Source organism: Colossoma macropomum, unplaced genomic scaffold, assembly GCF_904425465.1.
Source record: "Colossoma macropomum unplaced genomic scaffold, Colossoma_macropomum, whole genome shotgun sequence".
NCBI lineage: Eukaryota > Metazoa > Chordata > Actinopteri > Characiformes > Serrasalmidae > Colossoma > Colossoma macropomum.
This window is the reverse complement of record NW_023495878.1, coordinates 376,972-401,703: the sequence shown is the minus strand read 5'-3', so window position 1 is coordinate 401,703 and position 24,732 is coordinate 376,972. Positions and strand designations below refer to the sequence as shown.

Here is a 24,732-nt window from a genome sequence, read left to right as displayed (position 1 = left end):
ACCAGACTGTTATTTTGCAAAAGCACAGAAGGCCTCAAATGTCTTGTGCAGTACACATGCATATGTTGACAGTCTGTCTGGTGACACGGATTAGTTACTATTAGCAAGAACAAACTGGAGATGGCATAAAAGGCTTTTTAAAGCATTTTTGCTTTACTACTTCCCTGAGGCTCCTTGCTTTGTAAGCCTGGCAGGCAGGGAGATCATTTTTTGTAACAGGCTGATTTTGACACAGGCTGATAGGTGTCTAAGTCACTGTCATGTATTATGACATAAAGAGAGTGTTTAGCCAGGGTGTACAGATGTTAGTGATTACCTGATACACTGCGGTCTTTAGGATCCCTCTGCAGTTTCACTCTTGCATGAGGAAAGGGGTAGTGCTGAGACTTCATCTGCGTCATATCACACAAGCACAAGCCAAATTCACACAGATTCACACCTACATGAAACACTGGGACTACCACTACATTACAATGAATTCATTAATGTTTCGCATTTGCTGCTAAACTTGTAGTACAGAAAGAAACTGTATTTGTGGTGCATGTTTTCAAAGTTGTTTCTGTGGTTATTCCTTGCATCTATAGTGTTGTGCATCTACAGTGAGGAGAAAAAAGAATTTTGATACTTTTGTTTTTGGGGCAGGGCAACAAAACACTGATATAGTTGTGTAATGCTAAAAAAACCTACTGGTCAATGGGCAACAGGTCAGTAAAAAGATTGGGTATTAAAAGAGCATCCCAGAGAGGCTCAGTCTTTCAGAAGTAAAGATGAGGAGGGGTTCAGGAAAGATTGCACAGGCAAATAGTGCAACAGTTCAAGAATAATGGTTCTCAATGTAAAATAGCAAATAATTTGGGATTTCATCATCTACGGTATATAATATCTTTAAAAGACTTTAAAGAATCCAGAGAAATCTTTGCATGCAAGAGACAAGGCTTAAAACCAACACTGACTGGCTGTGATCTTCGAGCCTTCAGGCGCCACAACATTAAAAACGGACAAGATTCGAAAACCATTGTCTGTGAACAGACTGCATCCACTGCATTCACTCCACCCACAAATACAAGTTAAAACTCTACCATGCAAAGAAAAAAACATACATAAGCAGAATCCAAAAATTTTGCCGCCTTCTCTGGGCCCAAGCTCATTTAAGATGGATGACGAATCACAATTTGAAAAAAAGATGGATGACGAATCACAATTTGAAATTTTTTTTGGAAATCATGGACATTGTCCTCCGGGCTAAAGACCATCTGGATTATTATAAGCATTGTTAATGCTGAACAATTTATACAGATTTTAGAGAAACGTGCTGCCATCCAGACAATGTCATTTCAGGGATGGCCTTGCTTATTTCAGCAAGACAATAAAAAACCACATTCTGCACATATAACAACAGCATGGCTCCATAGTAGAAGAGTCCAGGTGCTAAACTGGCCTGCCTGCAGTCCAAACCTGTCACCCACTGAAAACATTTGGCAAATTATGAACTGAAAGATACAACAAAGGAGACCCTCAACTGCTGAGCAGCTGAAATCCTATATCAAGCAAGAACAGGAAAACATTTCACTTTCAAAACTACAGCAATTGGTCTCCTCAGTTCCCAGATGCTTAGAGTGTCATTAAAAGAAGAGGTGATACAAAACAGTGGTAAACATGCCCCTGTCCTAACTTCTTTGAAATGTGTTGCTGGCATCAAATTCAAAACGGGCATATATTTTTCAAATGTTAATACTGCAGAAAAAGGAAAAAGCTACAGAAACATACCGAATACCATTAACAGCGTTATCAGTACAATTGGTTTGATAACATGCAAGTGGATCCACATCTCTCATCCTCAGACAGGTGCACCATGCAAGATTTTACACTAGGCACTCAGATTAATGATAAGAAAGATACAGGAGAAGCCAGCAGTCACTTGATAAGAGTTGCAGGATGACCTGAAAGCAGCAGGAACAACAGTTACACAGAGGACATAAAGCAGTAAAGTGCACCACGTTCACCTCTGTTCCTACACCCCGCACAAAACTCTTCTGCCAAAAAAATGGATGTGTGTCTAATATTTGCACTCTGCATTTACACAAATCAGAACTCTTTTGAAACAAGGTACCCTGGTTAGACAAAACAAAAATGTAACTCACACCCTCCAACAAAGGGACTGTTTATGTTGTTTACTGTTGCTGTTTGTTAGTTAAGGTTATGTGTATGTGTTACTTCTGATGTTTAGTGTCATGAAGTGGGGTTGTTTGGGGTTTTGTATTGGGGTTTGATCACCATCAGGGTGAAGCATGTGGCTAATGGTGACCTCCCCCACAGTTCAAGTGCTCTGTATGTGCTGTTCTTGCTGTGTGTTCAATAAAGAGCACTTCTTGCTGCAGATCATGGTTGCCTTGTGTTTTTTCTTCTGACTATAATACAATATGATGAACACCATACCTACAGTGAAGTATGAAGGTGGAAACATCAAGATCTCTGTATCTCTGCAAATGGTGCCAGGGCACTACACTACTGAGGGAAACATGAATGGACCGATGTACTGGGGCAAATTATAGGTGAATTTTTTCTCATCAACCAAAAAACAAAATCTGAGGAAAAGATGGATGTTTGAACAAGGCAATGACCCCAAACACTCAAGACTTGAACGTGAAAGTGCTTGAAAGCCAGTTTTCTAACTTGAATCCCACTGAAAATGAATGGAGTCACTGGCAGTCCATCAGAAGGATCCTCATAACCTTGGGAAACTGAATAACTTGCAAAAGAGGAATTAGGCAAAATTGAACCACAATGCTGCGAAAAAGTTAATTACTTTTTACCGTAGATGTCTCAACGCTGTAAGTACCGACAATATTATGTGAGTAAATTTGAAGTGGATATATGGATATATGTACCAGGTGTGCCCAATCCTGGTCCTGGAGATCTACCACCCTGCAGAGTTCAGCCCCAACCTTAGTCTGTCACAACTGATCCAGGTAAGGAAGACCTTCATGGACATCTGAATAATAGAGCCAGGTGTGCTAGATCTAAACTCTCCAGGGTAACAAAAAGTGTCTGAATTCTTCTTTCCCCTCACTGTAATACCTGGGATAATTGGGAATAGAAGTGGCTGAGGACACAGTGTTTGTGTTTGTATTCAGATGTATTCTTCACCTGTCTCCTATCCAGTCCCTGTCCATCCTCTCGCGGCTTGTCAAACCAGTCGGTCTCCTCCCGACGCAGGTGGTAGGCTTCAGAAAAATCAGATCAGAATCAACCTTTTTAAAACTTGCTCTTAGCTTATTAAAAGAAACCCTACCAATTCCCTCCAGGTATATGGATCAGCCTTAAACACTAGAGACAGGTGCAATGAACAGAGTCCCCAGTTCAAAGCTTGTTCCAGACATGCACACAAGATATACCATATACCAGAGGACATTTTATTTTTATCTGTTGGAGGGAGGCATTAAGAAGACAGAATCTACTGTAGATTGTAAACCTACAAATTTGGTCAAAGTCAAAGGTATACATTTTCTTGGTGTAAAGGAACAAGGTATCATTGTTCTCTTAACTCATCTCTCCTTGATTAGGACTACTTTAACTTTGGAAGAGACAGGAACCAGTGTAAACTAGAGATAGAAAGATAGCTGCTGTTTTGGTAGAATGCAGGGAAGAATCTTACTCTGAGAAGGCAAGGAGAAGGTTGGAGAGACTTGGGGAGAGTTGCAAACCAATGCAGGATGCAATGCATGCATATTTTTTTCTGTATTCTATGATGGGGTCTCCTGATAAAATCTTTTGTATCTTTCATTTAGAAGATTTGATGCGCTAATACAGTAATACTGGGAAATAAATCATTTGATTATATCTTAAGGATGTGCATATTGGACATACAGTACATCATCATGGTGGTGTAGCACAAATATGAACGTGAATAGCAATCTGAATTTCAAATGTAGCATGATATGAAAGATGAAGGCTATCTATACATTTAAGTAAAATCTGAAAAGTCCTCTATCTAATTGTTTTCAATGGCATTTAATGGTGTAGCTTACCGTGTAACTAACTTATCCTGTATTTACTAAAGACAAGATTTAGCACTGAACTTTCAGTAGTTTTGAGATCTACATGACTGGTGTGATATTGCTATTTTAAGTGGTGGCAATGCAGCATATTGTGTCAACAAAACTGTAGTTATTTTTAGAGCGAAGGGAGCATGAAATTAAAATTAAAAATGCAGATGCATGAGGAACTACTGCAACATTATATTAATGTATGTATTCAACACACTCCCCATATCACGTTGTTATGGAAATGAATCTACAGCTGATACAGTTGACCATGGGCTTATGGGTGAGTGGCAGGCAGGTGGTCATGGTGCAGGGGGTGAGTGGGTGGCTGGTGCTGGGTGTTAGAAGGAGGAGGGGAGTAGTGGACGTTGGGGCAGAGGTGATTAGGTGGATGTTAGAGGGAGGGGTAGGGGAGCTGGAAGCTAAAGTGATAATACTCTACCGTCTGTGACATTCTCATGTGTGTTTCCTGGATCGTCTCTGTTCAAACCCACCAGGGATTCACTTAGTGCTGCAACCAAGGCAAATGCATTTACTTCCAGATGGCACATATGATGCATTCATCATATGGTATTACATGTGTGGGGATAATAACAATTCACTTAAAGAAATGATCAAATGTGTGTAATCAAATGATGCACTAGATTTGGGTTTGAACAACATTACTTATTACAATGGATGTGATTATTAGTGAATTATATTTTGCATGTTAAGTATTGTAAAAGATATACAGGCTTATAATCCAAATTAAATTGCATTATTAGCTGATTTCATATCAACGTTAACTGATGCATTTGTGAGAGGCAATCATCCTGAGAATAAAGTTCAGAAAAGCAAACCCTTCTCTGTTAGTAGAGATAAACCTTTGGTAACACTTTATTTGGATAGTCCACTTTAGATGCTTTGTAGATACTTCATTTACTTTCAAGTTACATTCAAGTAAATATCTACTAATTTGACCATCATTTTCTTTTTTTTTTTCTTTCTAATTTTCTTAACTAGATAATTTTCTTTCTTAACTCTAAACCTGGCTCCAACTCTAACCCTAGCCTTAGCCTCAACCCAAAACCTAAACCCAACCCTCACCCTGGTCCTAGCCCTAACCCTGGTCCAAATCCTAACCCTAACCCCACCACTGTTTAGAATCAATGAGTTTCAACGGATAGTTGGTTACCAATTTGAACATCTGTAGATAATCTATAGTGGACTATCCAAATAAAGTGAGACCAAACTTTTTGTTAAACAAAAAGTGTGTAGATTAGCATGCAACATGCAAGAAGATTTATTCAGAAACAAAAAACATGCACATGCAACTCATTAGTTTATTATTGTAAGAACACAAAACATGCAAACAATCAGAAACTGAAAATGAATTAGACACAGACTATTATAACACAAGGAGTGCATCACAAATCACTGAGAGAGGACTGTTCATCTCTATCGTAAAAACTTAGACATATCTTTAAGTTTAAATGCCAACAGACTGACTCCACTCCTCCATACATGATTTGAAACCACCTTCATACAAATCAATTCTAGTAATGTTGTACAGTATGTGCACTTCAAATCATAAAACATTTTAACCTTTTCTGAATATTGTGTGGGAACAGCTGAACTATGTATTTTTTATGGATTTTAAGATTTTGTTCTGTTGTTATTGTTCAATATCTCACTTTATTGATAAAATGTTGCCAATCTGGAGGCACTTTTTTGTACCATAACACATTGTTTTTGCTTGGTTTCAATTATGTTGTCTGTCTGGAACTACTGTAGCAAGGCTAGTTGACCTAAACTCTTGGGAAATGACAAATGTGAAAATTTCCAGGACCTCTCAGAGTTAGATACACAATGCCTTCTTTTCATGCATTTTTAAGAAAGACAGTGCAAGCATAAATAGAAGTAGGAAACAAAATGGTCAGCTAGAAGAGAGATGACATGCAAAGCATTCACATTTGCAACCAAAGTATAACCCGATACATTTGCTTTTTATGTTTGATGAAACATAAATTCATGTACCATGATTTCAACACAGAATAGAAAGGGCCTGAACATTGGTAAATACAACTAATTAATGAAATTTTTACACGGATAAAGAAATAACACTCAGGAAAAGAAAGACAAGATGACAGCCAAAGAAAATTTGAAGGAAATGAGTGCGACTTGGTGTTCGAGAAGGACGGCCTAAGGAGAAAAAAGTTACCTTCACTATCAGACATTGTGCCCTGCAGGTCATCCATGAGCACGTAGCTGCGTCCTCTGCTAGAGTCCTCCCTGAGGTGCTGTTGCTGGGGGTCCTGGAGGGAGAGGCAAGACCCAAACTGGTCGCGGGAGTCGGCAGATATAGGTGGGAGCGGACCAGCAGATGCCCGTGCCATACCCATCGGCTGACCCACCGGACTCAGTGGGCTCTCTTCCTCAGAGTTTTGTGCCACGATTGGGATTCGCCCACGTCCACCCTGGCCAATAGGCAGACTGGTAGGTTTCATCCTACCTGATGGTGTCTGATATGCAGAAGTATCTGAAGATGGGTCACCCTCTGCTTTGAGCCTCAGGGAAGAACTGGAGGTGTCCCTTTTGAGAGATAAGTCTAGGCCATACACAGAAGAAGGTCTAGAGGATGGCCGGGATCGGCTCCCACTGGGATAAGCAGAATCCTCCCCCAGAGATGTCCTCACACCTGGGCTCAGGTTCAGACTCTGACCTAAATTGAGTGAACCAGCGAGATTGGCTCCTACTGTTGAGCCTAAGTACTTTTGCTGCTCTGCAATGTTCTTACGAAGCCCAAAGGTGATTTCATCCTGTAGTAATCTGCTTGATCTTGGTGAGGAACCAGTGGATCCCAGGTAGCTGCTATAGTCTGTCTCTAAGCCCCTAGTGTCCTGGATGGAGGAGTATTTTCCAATGTTGCTGGCGTTTTTGTGTTTCTGGTAGAGCATAGATGTTGGAAGCTGTTTGGCTGCCTGCTTCTCCAGGGTTAATCTACTTATGCTGTATTTGTCTGACTTGGGGAATGGCCTATAGCCTCCTCCTGTTACACCAGTGCTAGGAGTATAATGATGTGAGAGGCCAGCCAGCTGCTCTAAACTCTCAGTGCCGCCTGTGCTCCTTCTAAACTCCTGCTTCAGCTGCTGCTTTAGAAGCTTCAGCTCATATGGTTCTTCCATTGAATCCTCATCATCTTGGGTTTTACCATAGGAATGAAGCCTTGAGGAGCTGCCAAGGAAGTCTGTGCCCACATCTGCTGCTGTGCGTCTTAGTAGGCGCTCTGCTTTGGCTAGCTCCCTCTCAGCAATTCCATAGCTGGTTGATGAGAGGCCAGTTGAGCTCTTAGCAAGTTCAGCCGCATCCTCTAAGAGCAGGTAACTTCTGGGCGTTTGGGGGTGTTGATCCAAGTCAGCATAGAAAGAGTCTGCTGACACATTGGACATTGGACTTCCTACTATGCTGCCACCACGTTCTTCCAGGCCACGCAGATCAAGATGATTTCCATACTTCCCTCCCAGATAAGATGAGGTATCATAGTTGCTTGACACTTTGGTGGCATCTAGTTCAGACAGAAGGGCAGCCTGTTGTCTGGCTTTCTGCTGTAATAGCAGCATCTGGTGATAACTCTGCTGCTGAGAGGCAGTGAGAGAGGGCACAGAGGAGTATATTGACTGAGACTGGTAGGGCTGTTGAGACTGATACAGAGACTGCTGATACTGTGGGTACTGATACTGGGAGTATTTGCCATACTCATGTTTGGTCTGTGGAGGAACAAACTCATCAAGTTCTGACTGTGGAGCAGTGCGTGGTCTCTCAAGTCCATGTCCACCTACCTCCTCTTCGTCTCCACCCCTCCTTGTCTCACGGATGTTGCTCACCTCACTGTCAGACATGTAGTCACGATCCTCTGCAACACTTTGCAGATATGCCCTTTCCCTCTTCTCTCTTTCTTTGAGTAAGGCCTCTTTCCTTCTGTTGATTCCCATCTCTAGGTATCGCAGTTTGGCATCAATCTCTTTCTCTTCTTCATCCAATTCTGCCTGCTTCTTGCGAAGTTTGGAGGACTCTCGTTCCACCAGGTCCAGTTCACGGTCAATGTCCTGCAAGATTTTTGCCCTTGCCATGTTGGAGCTTCGGCAGAGACGACGACGGGCGGAGGCGGTGCTATATGGCGTTTGGCCAGCATTGGCAGCCTCCTCTTCTGAAGGTGGGTTAGGAAGAGTTCTCTTCACTTTCTTCTGTGTGCCAGAGGGAGTGCCACTTGGAGATCCTTTACCCTGACATGGAAACAATGCATTTGATTTTTAATTAATGAATGTTTAATTAATATTTAAGCACATTTAATGCATTATAATGAAACAATGTTATCATCTCTATTGTATGATCAAAATATTTAAAGGTATTTTAATGAGCACACAGAAATGAGAGGCAATCCTTGTCTAGACCACTGAAGGATGAACTCAAACAAAAGAAAACACAAACCATCGAATAAACTAAACAAGAACATAATGATATTTTTAGTACTGTACTCATTATTATATATTATACATAAGATTAATAAGAAGAGATTAAAAATAAAGATGCAGTATCACACCTATACTATTAAAGAAGAAAAGTATATACTTACAGCATAACCCTCAGAGTACTGGAAATTGGCAGCTGCTCTCTCCTCTGCAGTTGGACTCATGGGTTTGGGATCAGATAGTGACCGTTGCATGACTTTGGGTGCCCTGGATGGGTCTGCTCCATGTGTTTTCTGTGGGCTGGTGTCCCCAAGAGATTTCTCATAGGACACAAACTCAAGGGATTTGCTAGGGGACATACAAGGAGACATTGGAGAGTAGAGGACTTTTGGGGATTTAGGGGGAGCTGGAGCAATCTGAAGAGTGGAGGTGTCTGCTTTGAGATGTGGAGACTGACTAATCTCTAATGGGGTAGGACGTCTTTTAGGGGAGGAAGTTCTGTCAGAGTCAGGATAATCAACCCTAGTGTCCGTCTGCACAGTATGTCCTCTAAGTGTTCCTGAAGAATCTGTCTGTACAGAGATTTCTGTCAGAGCCTGCACTGAAACTCCACTTCTCTCACCTGTGCTGTATTTACCACCTCGTGACCTACTACGTCTCCCTCGAGCAGGAACCTCCCACTCATCCTGATCTTCATCATCTGTCTGTACACTGCTGTCTACACTCTTCTTGGCACTCTTCTTTTTTCTTCCTGCAGTATAGGCCTTGTCTGTATTGTCCTCTTCATCTGTCTGACAGCCACTATCCATTTTTTTGTCAGTCCCTACAATGACACCATGTGTCTGCTCATGGATCTCACCTGGATACATTTGCCTGTATTTCTGCTCTTCCAGTTGCTGTCTAAGCTGCTCTTGGAGCCTCTGAATCTGCTCCAACTGCTCTTGTTGCTGAGCATACGTTTCTTTTTGCATCATGAGGTGAGCTTGCCTCTCTTCTTCCTGCTGGCACAGAATCTGCTGCTTCATGACCTGTAGCTCCTCTAACTCTTTCTGTACTAGAAGCTGCTCCTGCTCCCGGAATCTCTGAATCTCTTGCCTCTCCCACTCTAGTTCTTCAGCAAAACGCTGTTGTTTTATTTTCTCTAGCTCCAGAAGCTCACGCTCCATCTGATACTGTTCATCACCTGGAACCATGGGGGAAGACAGAGCCTCTAGTGAAGCTGCAATAGCTTCCAGTGAGGCATCTGTGTAGTCTAGTGCTGCTACTGTGGTTACAGTAGGAGGTACTTCTGAGAGGCCTGTCGAAAAAATATCCTTAGAGACACCTGTCTCCAGATTCAAGGGCATGTCTTCTTCGTTCTCTGCTGTAGTCACAGCAATTGTGGAGAGGAAGCTGTGTGATCTTGTGAGTGGCCGACTCTGCAGATTTGACAATGATGGCATTGTGTCACTAGTATGCATGCCTGACAGAGTGTTGTATGTCATACTGAAGATAGATCCAGGTTGAGTAGTTATAGCATATGTGGAAGGAACTGGTGCTGCTACAGAGGAGTAAACCACTCCATTTGAAGATCTCAGGACACTAGGAACTCCAAAGTGAGTTCCAACTGTAGAAGTTATTCTGGCCTGAGAGAATGGTGGAATTGTAAGTCCAGAATACACTCCCGTGGCTTTGCTTGAGTAGTCCACAGCTTCACCTGTTAAAAGTTCAGACTGTAAATAATGAGCTCAGTTCATATAAGCTTTGATCAAAACACCAAGAAAGCCATGCTTCGTCCAAATAAAGCAAAACAAAAGTGACTTTTGCCAGATCACGGGAAGTGCAAAATTCAAATATCATTGAATTGCATGCAGACACAAATCTGAATACAAAAGTAAAAAATAGGGAAAGCATAAACATGCAAAGTCCAAGAAAAACAAAAAAGCACAACTTAAAAAAAAGCACAAAAAGTTTCAGCTTGGAATAAGTATAGGAAACTCAAAATGACACCTGTGGGAAAGATCTGCAATATCACACTGACCTGCCACAGACATCTTTCCAGAGGTTAGGTCTACAGCACCTTCCATTGCCCCGTTGTAATCATAGCTATTCTTACTTTTGTATAGAAAGAGGCCAGCTTCAGCCAAATTTGTGTCAGACATTGAGGGCTTGATTCCACCAAGTCCTCTCATTCCATATGGGGAGCGATCATATTGGTAGTGGTCATCCCTGTAGCCAAAACGATCCTCTGGCAATGGAGCTGAAGGCTGTTGAGTGGCACAGCTACTTGCAAACGGAAGCTTGTAGACAACATCACAACAGACTGCCCGTCTTCCTGCTGTAAGGTCTACTGGTTTGCCATCATCCTCTGTGATCACTGCCATGACCACTTCTGAAGTGGAACCATCTACAGACACCATGGTTTGCACTGGCTTCATAGTAGTGAGGTCAACAGCACCAGATACACAAGTTTCCAGTCGAGGTGGAATACTTGTGCTAATGCCATTGCTTGCAATTGTGGGGGCTAATGTCACAGGAACAGGATGAGTTTTGCCCACAGTTGTGGAGAGATTGATAGGTTTTTCTGGTTGAGAGTCAACAGGACGATAAATAATTTGGGAAACAGGTTCAAAAGATTTAGCTGTTGTAAGCTGAAGAGGCATTGAGGTGGCCTGAGAAAGATCACTGTTGCTGTATGCTATAGTAGCTGTACAAGTGAGGATGGTGATGCTGTCAGTTACAACAGACACTGAGGAAGTATCTGTGCTCAGATTCATAACTGATGACTGAACGGCACTTTGTTGCCGCCCACTGCCATCAGCAAGGAGGGACTGCCGTCGTGACTCAGATGATGACAGATCCATACCTTTCATAGCAGTTTCTGCATCAACTTTTGGAGTGCGCAGGTCAACAACCTCTCCAGGATGATAGGCTTGACCATTCTGTGCTTGTACTGACTGAGGTTTCAAATTTTCAGGAACAACTGGTACCCCAGTGGCTCTAGGAGTAGGAAGTGGTGGTGCTGTTCTTTCATGCACAACTGACACTGTTGTCCTTTGGACTTCAGTAGTAACTACCTGGACACCAACATTTGGAATGACTGATGAAGGCTGTGAAGCTGAAATAGCCTCATAGACATGACTCATGCTTGAAACTACCTTCTCTGGACCACATATTTCTTGGCTTTCTATGGATTCTGTAATTCGTGTAAATGCTAATGGAACCCTAGTTGTTTGTGACTGTGGTGGTGGTTGCACCTGTGCCTGAGTTTGGAGCTGTGTAGGAGCTTGTTTGCTGGGTGAAGTGAGGTCAAAACTTGTTGGGGCTTGGGTTGTCACACCTTCTATGGGTGAACCAGGCTGAGATGGAAGAGTAATAACCACATAAGTGTCATGTAAACTTTTGCCAAACCTAGGGGATGTAGGCGACTTGATTGGTGAAGTAGTCCCTGTCTTAGTTTCAGCTGAAGGACTCAGATTCAAAGCACCTTCTACAGTGTCTGTGGGGAGGATGTTTGGTCTTGGTGGAGCATATGCAGAAGAAGATGCTTGGGCACTTGACATGGGCTTTGGAGCTATGGGTGGCTTCACAGACTCTCCTGGTCTGTGACTGAATGTCAGGCCTGCAGGGATTGAAGATGGCTTTGGAGGCACAGGAGGAGGAACATGGGGCTTATATGTTGGAGCCATAGGTTGTCTAGGGACTGTAGTTGGAACTGTTCTTTGGGGAACCTGAGGTGGAATCTTTTTGGGATAAACAGTAGGCTTGGGGAGAGTAGGAGGTGGTAGGGGTGGGGGAACAGGAATGTCTGCTCTTTCCTGAGACACAGCTCTACGTAGAACCACTGGTTTGGGAGGAACAGGTGGTGCAGTTGATATTACACTAGGTACTGTTGGAGTGTACTGTGGTACAGTGGGTAAAGGTGATGCAACTGGGACAGAAGGTCTAGAAACTACACTATGAATTGGAATAGGGGAAGCATCTATTTGAGTAGAGGCTGAAGACTTTGACAAGTCAACAACATCAGACTGGAAAGTCTCAACTGCTTCAACTATGGCATCTTGTGGTGGTAGTGGTTTTGATGGTGCTTCTTCCCTTGATACAGCAGACTCTGTTACAGGCTCTGAAGCTGGAGAAGCAACTGGTGCTTGATGAGGTACCTCAGTATCAAATGATGTTGGCTCAGCCACTGTAGTATCTGTTGACATTGATACAGGAACTGAACCTTTTTCAGTGTCCTGTTTTTGATCTACAGTGCTCTCCTCTCCAGATTCCTCTTCACCTGAGGAGCACTGCGTCACCCTCAGATCAGGTATAGGGAGAATTCTTCTTGGAGGAACATCATCTATTTTTTCTGAAGAAGTTACTGTCATTTGCTGTGCTGCATCATTCAAATCAGGAACAGATTGGGTTGGGCTGGTGCCTGGTGTCAGAACAGCTCTATGTTTTTTCATAAGTTCCTCATATGCTTCCTCTGCATCTAATAATGGTTTCCCATCCTTGCCTGACTGGGCAGAGATACTTGAGGAAACGGTGTCTCTTTTGGTGTCAGATGGGGGAAGCATGATTTCTGGTTTGGAGGTTTCTTTTATGGTCTGATCTTTTTTCAGCTGCTGCTCTTTTAGCAGCATATCTTTCTTTTTCTGCATCATGTCTTCATATACTTCATCAGGAGATCTCAGCTTTCTAGCTTTTTCTGGAACAGAAATTTTGTCTGGTTCCTGCTCCACATATACATCTTCAACCAAGGACTCATAAGCGTAGTCTTCAATCAGCATTCCACCATAAAGAGACTCTTTCCCTGGTGGAAGTTCCTCTCTCTCTGTAGTTGGAGATTTTGCCTTCAGCATTATTTCCTCATATGCTTCATCTGCAGTTTTCAAAGGTCGTTTTTCCTTATTTTCTTTTGACTGATTATCAGCATGTTGCTCATCTGTTGGAGAATACAAGGAGACTGAAGTTGGCAGCTGATACACTTTTTGGACAGCAGCAATTTTCTCTGGAAGAATCTCAAAACCCTCTGGGTCTGAATCCATGCTTGGAGAGAAATCTGAGCAAGAAGATCTTCGGATTTCCTCCATCTCTGCTTCTTGCCTCAGCTCCTCTGTTGGAGAAGCATCTTCAATCGGTGAGAGGTTACTTGGTGGAGTTTTTGGCCGCTCTCTCCTTCTCTGTGCACGTATTTCCTCTTTGTCCTTTTTTGATTTCTTCCCAGAGCTCTTCTGCTTCTCTTGTTCTTTCAGAAGCTCTTCTTCCTCACGCAGTTCTTCTTCTTCGGATGAATCTTCAATAGTGGGTAGCATTTGTCCCGGTTGCCGGTGCTTGGCTTTCCTGTGCTGCTTGCCCTCACCACTGGACCGAATATGGCTTGGGCTGCTGCTGTCACTGTCTTCATCAAGTGAAGAGAGGGAGGTTGGAGATGTTCCTGGAGTAAAGCTGGAAGCGTGCAAGCTTGAAGAACCTTCACCTCTGGATTTATCATCAGGGGAGTCTGTAAGGCTCTCTGGTTCACCATCATCTGAAGCCTGCCGAACAGTGGCAACACTGTTGAGTTCGATAGTTTTAAAATGTCGAATGCCAGCCTCATTGTCTGGAAAAGGCTGCTCCCCTTTATCTAGTTCCTCAATTTTGGCCACAGAAATGATACTTTTACGGTCTGGCTCATCCTCAGGACTGACACTACTCTTTTTGAGAAGACGTCTTGTCTTGCCTGACTCACTCTTCTCTTTGATTTCTTTCTTGGAATCTCTTTCCAGTTGCTTCTTTTCATGATCCTTGATTTTTTTCCTGATAAGGTTTTCTTCATCAGATGGTGATGCATCCTCATCAGCACTCATTTCCATAATCTGCTTTCGAATAAACTCTTCGTCATCTGCAGAACCTGGACTTTCTCCTCCTAAATTCTTTTCTTCACTAAGTTTCTTTTTTCTCTCAACGATAGGTGAAGATTCTCCCTCACTGCTGTCCTCCAAAAACTCTCCTTGAATGTCTGCTGGCACAAGTAGCTTTTTCCTTTCTTTTTTACGGTCTGCAGTACCATCCTTTTGTTCTTGATCCTCACCAAATCTGTCTTCCTCTGAACTGAGATCTGGAGACATTGGGAGCACCTCCAGTCGGCGTCTGGTCTTCATCGTGTCACTTTGTGATTCATCTTTAGAAGGTGATGTCTGAGCCTCAAGTATTGGAAGTACAGTGCTCTCCAACTTGGCCAAATCTGAAGGGCTGGTGGGACTGCACTCTTGATTGACTCCATCTTTCTCACCAGGCTCCTTCAGTAGCTCTTTGTCTTTTGCAGGCACAGCAACATCTGTCTTCTGCAAGATACATAGGCAAATTAGAATTTGCAATGCATTCAAATCAGAATATACACGGTAAAATAGCATTTTAGTATTAAAAGCATTAAACAGACACTTCCCTAGTATCTAAGTATCTAAAAGAGCTTCATCTAGCATTTCCTCTACAGCTACTTGCTACAGTTACCTCTCCCAACTCATCAGTTTCTTTTGGCTTTATCAGTGGCTTTGGCCCATCTTCTTTTTTCTCTTCAGTGTCTGGAGACTGCACTTCCACAGAAGATTTGTTTTTTTCTTGTTTGTTAGCTACTGGGAGTAGAGAAGCTGGTTCTACTGTCGAATCTAAAGTATAGAGTACACTTTCAACATTAAATTGCGTGTCAGAGGATTTTTTAACGGCTTCTAGGTCAACTTTTACCTCCTGTTCATTTTTAACTATTTTATTTTCTTTATGGGGCATTGAGGCAGAGGAATCAATTATTTGAGCTGGAACTACAGATTGTTCTCCATTTGAATCGAGCTTGCTTTTTGTTATAATGTCTTCCTTTCCATCAAATGCAGGGAGCGCAGATTCTCCTTCTATCTTGTCCACGAGAACAGCTGGTGTGGTAGACTGTTCTTGAGCTTTTTTTACGACTGTGTCTCTAGATTGTTTTATTACACTGTTTTTGAGTGATGAATTTTCTTCCTTCTTAGGAACTTTCTGAGCACTTGGTGAGTCATCCTTCTCAACTACACATTCAGTCTCAGTCTTCACAGTGTCAGTGTGTGACTCCACTGTTTCTTCCTCTGAGACCTTTCCCATATATTTAGCTTCACTAACTGAAGAGAATGGGATCTGCTCTGATTCTACCTGTGACAAAGAACTTGCAAACCCTGTCTTAGTTTCAGCTTTACCGTCCTCTTTTTTGTTGGCAAGCTGCGGAATAGACATGTTTGGCAAATTTTCTAAACTCTTGTCATTCTGGAGCACCTCAGTATCAAAATCCATTCTCTCAGTTTTCTCTATTTTCTCATGGATTCGCTTGTCTCCTAAATATTCTAATTTTGAGGCAGTTTCTTTTGAGAGCTCTTGTTTTGGCTGTACATTCTCTAGCAGTGATTCTTCTCCTTCGGGAGTAGTTTCTTGAGCCAGATGGGCCAGCTCTGCTTGGGAGATTGTTTTTTCTTTTATGTCTTTATTAATGATCTCTGGCTCGGAAATGGTAGGTTCAGGAGCAGACTCATCAAATGTGTTGTGAAAGTCCGTTTTACATTTTTCAGTTGTTTTTGCCACTTGCCCCATCTCATTCTCAGTACATACAACAGTTTTCTCATTGGCCTCTGCTTTGTTACCTGTTGGAGATTTATCAGTCTCTGTTTCAGTTAGCTGCTCCTTTTCTAGTTGACCCTCCTCTTTTTCCTTATTTAGACTAGCCTGATTCTGATTTTCTGAATTATCTTTTTGAATATTTTCCTCTTTTTCTTTATCAACACTATATTCACTAAAAACCTCACTATCAGTTTCTACTCTAGATGTAGAGCTGTCAGCTGTTTGATTTTGGGGCACAGATTCTGCCACTTTTGCCACAACCATAGGACTAACATCCTCTGTCTCTTTAGGAGGATTATTATTAGTACTTCCTAATACAGAGTCTGGTGTGTTTGAAGCTACTTCCCCTGTCGTAAGGTATGCATTGTGCCCTGTTTCTGAACTGTCATATTTATTTGTTAGTTCAGATTCTGTCAGTATAGCAGGGGCTGGGGAGGCAGGGGTAGGACTCTCTGGAGTTTCAGCAAGAGGCGCTTGAGCTTCTTGTGTGCAGAGTGCACTTGTGTGTGCATCTTCACTTTGCTGTGGCGTCTCTTTCTCCACATTAGGTGGATATTTCTCATCTATAGATGCCTTTTCCTCACTCTCTGGATATAAAGGGGCTTGGGCAGATAGGGTTTCTGTCTCTGCCTTGGCCTTACATGCTTTATGAGGCATAACCTCATTTTTTACCTCATCTTTGCTGCTAACAGCCTCATCAGGATGTGTAGGTCTTTCCGGTTCAACAGGCATTTCCAGACTGCTGGTAGTAACAGCACTTTCTTTAGCAATTGTTTCTTCTTCTTCTACCTCCTTTGCAGTCTCAACTTCATCTGCTACAGGGATATTTTTATTATCTGATCTATTTCCTACACTAGTCTGCATATAATCAGCTGATGCTGGCTCAGCAGAACATTCCTCTGCTGGATATTCAGGTGGTGAAACCTCATCTGATCCTTGATAAGATGCTTGTTGGTCTGTTTCTCTATCTGTGGCTGGCTTAATGTCTGTCACTTGTGCTTCTGTTACTTGTGTCCTGTCTGAGTTAATCTCACTCTTGGTGTCAGATGATGAGGTCTCAGTGAGATCAACACCTTCAGATACAGGTGTCACCTCTGTGTTTTGTGATTCTCTTTTAGCAATGTTAGCATCATTAGAGGCTTCTACTACTTGACTTTGCTCTTGCTCACTTATTTCCCCCTTCTGGTCCTCAACAGGAGGCTCAGGTTGCTCTACAATTCCAGCCTGGTCTGCACCTGCCTCTTTAACATCTGCTATATCCCCCGGGACACTATCAGTGGGAGGGGTGGCAACTTTGACTGTTTGCTCAGGTGGAGCGGATATGCCCTCTGTGTTTTCAGGTGCATTGTGAAGAGCTCGCTCTTCACTTGCTTTAGGTACTACCTGTGTGCTTTCCAGTACTGCCTGTGCCTCAACGCCTTTCACTGCAGCTGACTCTACTAGAGATTTAGCATCAACTGTGGCTGAGACAAGTTCAGACTTGTCAGCAGGAGCCTGAGTTACACTGGGGGTCCTTGTGAGTCCTTTGGCAGGGATAGCAGTGGCAGTGGGAGCAGGGGATGAAGGGGCAGAGGAGACTCGGGCTGGGGAAGATGGAGGGGTAGGTTGGGATTTAGCTGGCAGCTTGGAAGGAGAAGGTGGAGGCATATCCCCAAGCTGTCCGGAAAGAGCCCGTTGGGTCTGGCAGTTCAGGCATAACCATTCTTTCTGTAAGACAGAAAGCAAATGAACAAACCATGTAACTTAAGCCTTGAGAGTGATATGAACCTGTTGTGAGGTTCAACAGTAGAGTCTTTGAAACACACAGCATATTTCACAAACTGAGAGCTTTAAAGCAAAATGTACCATTCACTCCCCAGTCCATATACAGAAAATAAGCTGCAAAACGGCCTTGTTTTTGTGTCATAAAAACCCATACATTTACATGTATCAGCCTAATCAGCCTACATTTTAGCCCAGCACATTTATGCTGGAGTTATAAGGTGTGTTTCATCCTGTATTGCTTGGAGACACAATACAGGGTAGTCAGTCAAAATTGGATGTCATTTGTAGTCTTAAAGTCACTAACAAACACAGCCTGTTTAATTTCATAGATCTAAAAGAAGTTGGAAAATTATGCTTTAATAAATAAATTATTATGTTTTTGGTAAATAAGATCAATCTGAATTGGACTTCAGGGAAAAAAGTGAATTAGAAGAAGAATGTAGAATATAGGCCCTTTAACAGATTCAGACATGCTGTGTTTCTAAACTAGCAGAGCGGATGGTAACAAGCAGCTGATGGTTCTGGGCAGAATGAGCTAAATGCCTGTGTTTAGAGCCAATTAAAACTGTCAGCAAACACAGTAGAGTGAACAACAAAAGAGCGGCTGCCTTTAGTTGTCTATCCGTTGCAGGATCCTTTCAGCTTTATTTAGTCTTTTGTCCACATGGATACAAGCATCTTATGTGAATGTCATTTTAGCATAGCTTAAATAATACAAATGTGAAACAGAACAACAGTCACCTCCACTTTCTCATCTTTATTTAATAATTTAGAACCTTGTTTTCAAGCCACACTTATTGAAAGAAGCACTTTAACTGCTGCAAGTTGCAAGGACAACTACGTTTGAGAGGCTGTGTATGTTGTGATGGTGCAAGTGAGACAACCAAGTGAAACACTGTGCCAGAGCCAGCAACGTCAGAGATAAACATTATATTTCCAGGGAGCAACAAGAATGGCTCAAACAGTGAAGTCGTCCCATGAGGCAGTGGCTGACGTAAATCCTGAGCGTTTGCTCACTCACATCTGAGTGTCGAGACAAGCAGTGTTAGGCACAGTGTTCCCGTGATCCTTCACTAGTTTAGCAGTACAGCTTAATCTAAATGGAGGAGGCCTGGGATTCCTGTGCCATGACAGCTTAAGAGACCAAAACGAGCAGGGACACTGTCAGGAACTGGCATTTATCACAGTCAGGGAAGAGAGGGATAGTGGGACACACCATAGTCGAAATAATTCAAATACTTATAAAGCTGAGTGAGAGAGATAGATGAGAAAAACTATTTTAGCATCAATTTTTTAATGTGTTCAAAATAAAACAGAGGAATGAAGCAACTATGATCTGGGATGCCAACACTTCTCTACTTCTAGAATGGAAGCAAAGACGAGAAGCTTGCATAGTCTCTTTCTGCAGGCCCCCTAGTGGCCACTCTGCCGGCAGAATCCAAATCGACTGAGATATTTTTCTTTTATACAATCAAAGAAAACATTTTCTCTCTGTAACTTTGTCATGAGATTATATAGGACACTGGTGGCTCTCTGTGTTTGGAATATTATGAAATATTACCTTGATATCAAAAAGTTGTGTACAACTGCCACAATAAAAAATAGAATTTAAACAAAAAAAAAATACACTTTTTTAAATTACGACGAAAGTCCACTTTGCTTCTGATTATGTAAATCATACTTATTTCATTCAAGATATATTCCATTAATGTTATTGAAGGAAGAAATCGCATAGTGCAAAACTGAGTGACCTCTAAACTGACGGGCATTGCATTTCATGGCTACTGCGAAACAAGATTTGAAGTTTAAATAGACATCATGTTTCAACACAATTTCTTGTTTTACTAAGTAATTATATTCTTTCTTTCCTGCCAGGTTAACACATATAAAGACTGGTGAGCAGTGATGTCTGTTGTAGTTTGCAGAGGAAAAATGAACCCAGCCTGCACTCTTTTTTTCACTCACATAATTCACCAGTAATGAAGCATTAAGCCTGAGCTAAGAATGGCATTTTGTTATCAGATCTGATTGAGGGAGAGGCATAGCTGGAATTGAATGAAATCGCATCTGTTTGACTCTAAGGTCACTGGCTGTAATTATGAAGCATCAATAGTCATTTTGTTCAATCTTTGGTCATAACAACCAAACACTATAGCATGAGGTGGTCATGGTCCTTCAGAGCCTCAGAATACGTTGGGTTTTATAGCTCCCTGATCTGATCCAACAAATCCAGCAGGCCAAGACCTAGAGAGATCGTAACTGATGTGAAATAATGAGAGCAGAGTCAGTCACATGATCTATGATTTGCGCTGAAAACCATGCTCCTCTTCCCCATCACTGGTTCTACGACACTTGCTTAGTCTGCAACCAACAGAATCAGATATGGCTTTATAGAACATTAAATGAGGGCCTGTAAAATGCAAGCCAAGCTTTCTAAGTGTGTGGAAGGCAGCTGATAAATGGTCATGATGTTGTAGTGAACATTCAGCCCAGAGTCGATCACTTTTAAAGAGTAACAGCTTCAAAGCACTTCACATGAACTTAAACAGGAATTGCTGTATAAATCAACCATTAAGATCTAACCTGTCATTCAGAGTCACCTGTCACCTGTCATTAGATGTAAAATGCACTATTCAAGAGAAACTTTACTTGAACCCTGCAACATAACTTACACATAACCATGCCAAAAGCATGTCATTGCAGATGCAATATGATGTCTTGACAGATTTTGTTTAGTAATACAACAGTGCCATGTTACCATTACCAGTCAGTGTCATGACAGATGCCACATGCAAATTTTTGCTGTCATGACATCAAGCATTAGGACATCTGTCACGACAGTTACCAGTAACGGTAACATGACACTGTTATATGACTGCACCAAATTTGTCATGACGACAGCATATGACATCTGATTTGACATGTTTTTGGCATGGTTATGTCAGAGTGTAGCAGTGTGTTGCTGACAATTGCATATTCAGAATTTACAGTGGAGATAATAAGAATCAGACATCTGAACAGCCTCTATAAGCTCCTAGAAAGCTACTACATAAAGTAATAGTTAATTATGTATTAATAAATGCTAAATTATTGCAATTTAATTTTACTATTTAATTTATTATCATGATAAATTATCAACCGCTTCCTTAGTGACATGCGATAATTAATCACTATTTGGAATTGTATAAACATAAAAATTTATTACAGTTTGCTACCAACACCAAGGCCCCCCTCATTCACACCATGCTACCATGCACTTGCTTCCTTTGAGTCATCTTTTCAAACTAATGCTAACATCAACGTCATTTAAGACCTCAATGTGCTTGGAGTTCAGTGCCAACTGCCAGAATGGTTAAGCTAGTCAACAGACACCACACTGGCTAGCATGATGCTGACTGATGGGGGAGAGAGAGTACCCCCGCATAAGACCGAGGCCAGTTGTGCTCTCTTGGACTCCTGAGAGCTCCACAAATTATATAACTTGAAGTATTAAGCATTTAATTAGTTGCATAAAATCAGTTCATAATAATTATGATTGACTGGTCTACATCCCGTTTCAAACGATTAAGTAGTTATCTCACTACTTTGTGGTGCATAATGCTTATTGCTCAGTTAATCATATTTAAGTGGCTAATATCTATCTATCTATCTATCTATCTATCTATCTCTCTCTCTCTCTCTCTCTCTCTCTCTCTCTATATATATATATATATATATATATATATATATATATATTTACCAACAAATTTCTAATCCATTTATGGCAGATACATGAAGAGTGTTGTGAGGCAAAAGAAAACTTATTTTTCAGATTTAACACTATATTACCATCATTTACATTATATATTAAAACTCAGAACATGTGTAGTTTAACAGGTGGTTTTGGATGGTAAATAAAATATAAGCTATATTTGAGCTGTAGATATTAGGATCCCTGGTTCCTATCACCACCACTGTAAAGAAATCTGAGTGGGTATGTTTCTCTACAATGAACCTTTTCACATCAAAGCACTCTAAAAGACTTTGTTTATATCTCAGCAACTGAATCAAGCAGAAAAATGAGTGAAATTTCCCTTTAAATACTGAATTTAAACCTTCACTGAGACAATATGGCATCACAATGACAGAAGACTAAATTTCCAACTGCCAAAAATCAACACTGTCCTTCTGATACGTAGCACATTTAAAGATCCTCTAAGACTTCAGATCACAGCAGTAAAATATTCAGCAGTGGCCTCCAATCACTGTGTGGCACAGAGGCAAGCCTAAAGGATGCAATCAAAGCATGGATAACTGAGAGAAAAAGCATCAGTAATCATATCATTAGCAGGCGGAACAGTAGAAAGATGACCTCAAAATGAAGATCTCTCTCTGTCTTGCTCTGTCTCTTCCTCTCTCTCTCCAAGAGGACAGCTTAAGCTGACTAAGGTCAAATAGTCTCTGATTACAGGAGAAATGCTGCAGGGTTTTATTCCCCACATTTAGCAACTGCTTGACATGAGCAGAGAAAACCCTAAGAAGACTTAGGGAGGACATGAAGATGCTTTTTATTCCAGGAAATCAGCCATTTACAGCACACATATCATAATGTAGGATGGAGGGTGTTTTCATTTCATGTATTTCGCTCTGTGAGCAGAATTTAACAACCAATTCGGAATTTAACGCCTAGAAAATGACATCCTGAACTGCTGAATACAACTAGAGAGACTAAACAGAAGGAGGAGAGTGCATTTTCTCCTGTGAATTTGAATTTGCTATAGCTTTGATTAAATCTCAGTGAACAGAATATCTTCATGACATGAAACAAAAGAAAATCTTCAACACACTGTCAATCCAAGAAAGGTACGTATGCGATGTCTTAGATGGTATTGTGAGCTTCTTGACAAGACTGAAGAGGGCGGGTGCTTTCAGTCCCAGAGTGAGCTTCCTGTTGAAAGAAGAAACGTGCGTATGTGTGTGCGCGTGTGAAGTCTGGCAATAAATGTGGGAAATGGAGCTAAATTTACCCGCAGCTCTGGCAGCGTGGCTTCTGTTCATCAATGCACCCTGTGGTGCAATTCACTGTGAAGAATGCTAAAGAATAATCCCAAGCTCTGATATAGTGACCTAAAAATAATATATATCCATGGTTTTAAGCATATATAAAGCAAGAAGGCATCTCCTTACCCAGCTAAACAAGCTACAAATGCAGACAGACAGACACACAGATTAAAAAGCATGAGTCAGGTTTCTCCCCCCAGGTGGCTGAGGGCAGGTGAACAGGTGAAATGGAGAACAGGTGTGACAGGCCACCTCGGCTATGTTGTTCTGTTGTTCTTCTGAATAAGGCTTTGTTCCACTTTTGGCACTTTTATTAGCCATATTTCTCAGCTTAGGTGATTCCATTTTATTTCTATTGAATTCAGAATAGATAAGATTAGGATTACTGGCTAACATACGTAACAGTGTCTGTAGATCTAGGCCTTCAGTTCAGGCTATAATAGTAAAAACTCAAAAAAACAAAAACCCTCTATGATAATGCTAACTAATACTAACTAACTAACTGCTAGCACTCCTATGGGATTCAAGTAATATATCCGCACTAAGCTACCACTGATTCACATTAACATTTTTTGGCTGTTGTAACAAACAAAGCTTGTAAAAGACATTAAATGTTTTATTTGAAGCTTGTAACAGATATTTTATGATATATTTTACCATATAGCAGTTTCACAGTGACTCCTTCATTATAGAGCTGCCACCTGTTTTCCTTTTCTAACAACAGACTGAAACATACTGGTCAGGCTATCACTTCTACTCGCAGTGACATATCTATGACTTCCAGAAGGCCTAGAGGGATGACTTTTCTCACAAAACATGTCCCACCCAAGTCAAAATGGGATTGGCTGATTCCACTGTCATTTCGTGTTTATGTTAATCTGACACATCACGCCTTCAGTTCAGCTCCTGATGTCCTAACCAATGGGAGAGCTCACTCTATCTACCTAGATACCATGGAGAAAATAAATCCTGATTAGGTCATTTTTTATTGGGCAATAATTTAAATCATTTGTCGCAAACAATCTTACAATAAATTTGGACAATTACTAAGTATTACTACAGCATAAAACATGACAGACCAGAGTTGTTTTTCTGTTTTTCTTTTGGGGTTCATTTTTGTGTTCATTGATGGAGTCATGAATTTAGAAGTGGACTAGAGCATTTTGGATGCAAAACTACAAAGAAATTGTTCAAACGATAACTATCTAAAACAAACCAGCTGCATTTTGAAAGAATACCTTGCCAAAAAGAAAATTACTGTTTTGGAATTCTCTGTATTAAATAAATGTGAATTGCTTTGCCACATTTTGTTTGCAAATGTGCAAATACATTTTGGGGCCACTGTATTATAGAGTGTTACAGAGGTTTTTATTAAGCACTACAGAAATCTTATAGTTTCTTATAGGGCTGAAAAAAATCTTCAACAATGTCCCCATTTCCATCTGCTTGGCTAAGAAAATATGGCGGAATCTGGTTGGTGAACTCCTCCAGCAGGTTCTAATGCTATGGGGGAAAATACACTGTGCTGCCAAAAAACTTAACAACAAGAAACACGTTAAACAAGAATGTAAACTGGAAGCGCTTTTCAAAAATGGAAATACATGGATTAAAGGCCGCTATAGAGGCGACATGCCTTATTACAGCTCAACACAAAGAAAAACACTCTTGACTATTCCTGAGCAGCAAATCGGTTTAAATCCTAAGTTTTTATAAGGCTTGTAACTTTGCAATCTCCCTGGACAAAAGAGACATGGGACTGTGATGCTCACTCTGGCCGAACGCCACTGCTACACAAAGGAGTATTTAGAGAGTACTTGGATAGCATCACATTGTGGGACACCGTTGTCCCCATA

The 24,732-nt window shown here is 41.4% G+C and overlaps 1 protein-coding gene across 1 annotated transcript in view; it reads right to left on the bottom strand.

Moving 5' to 3' along the window:
* pcloa (piccolo presynaptic cytomatrix protein a) overlaps positions 1-24,732 on the bottom strand; it is a 63,845-nt gene that overhangs the window by 19,002 nt on the left and 20,111 nt on the right. Inside the window, exons 4-10 of the mRNA XM_036563775.1 lie at positions 17,459-17,782; positions 10,512-14,784; positions 8,656-10,187; positions 6,244-8,305; positions 4,486-4,554; positions 3,148-3,224; positions 317-392 (exon numbers count right to left, since the gene is read on the bottom strand). Coding sequence (XP_036419668.1) covers positions 317-392; positions 3,148-3,224; positions 4,486-4,554; positions 6,244-8,305; positions 8,656-10,187; positions 10,512-14,784; positions 17,459-17,782 — 8,413 coding nt within the window. The remainder of the gene's footprint in view (positions 1-316; positions 393-3,147; positions 3,225-4,485; positions 4,555-6,243; positions 8,306-8,655; positions 10,188-10,511; positions 14,785-17,458; positions 17,783-24,732) is intronic.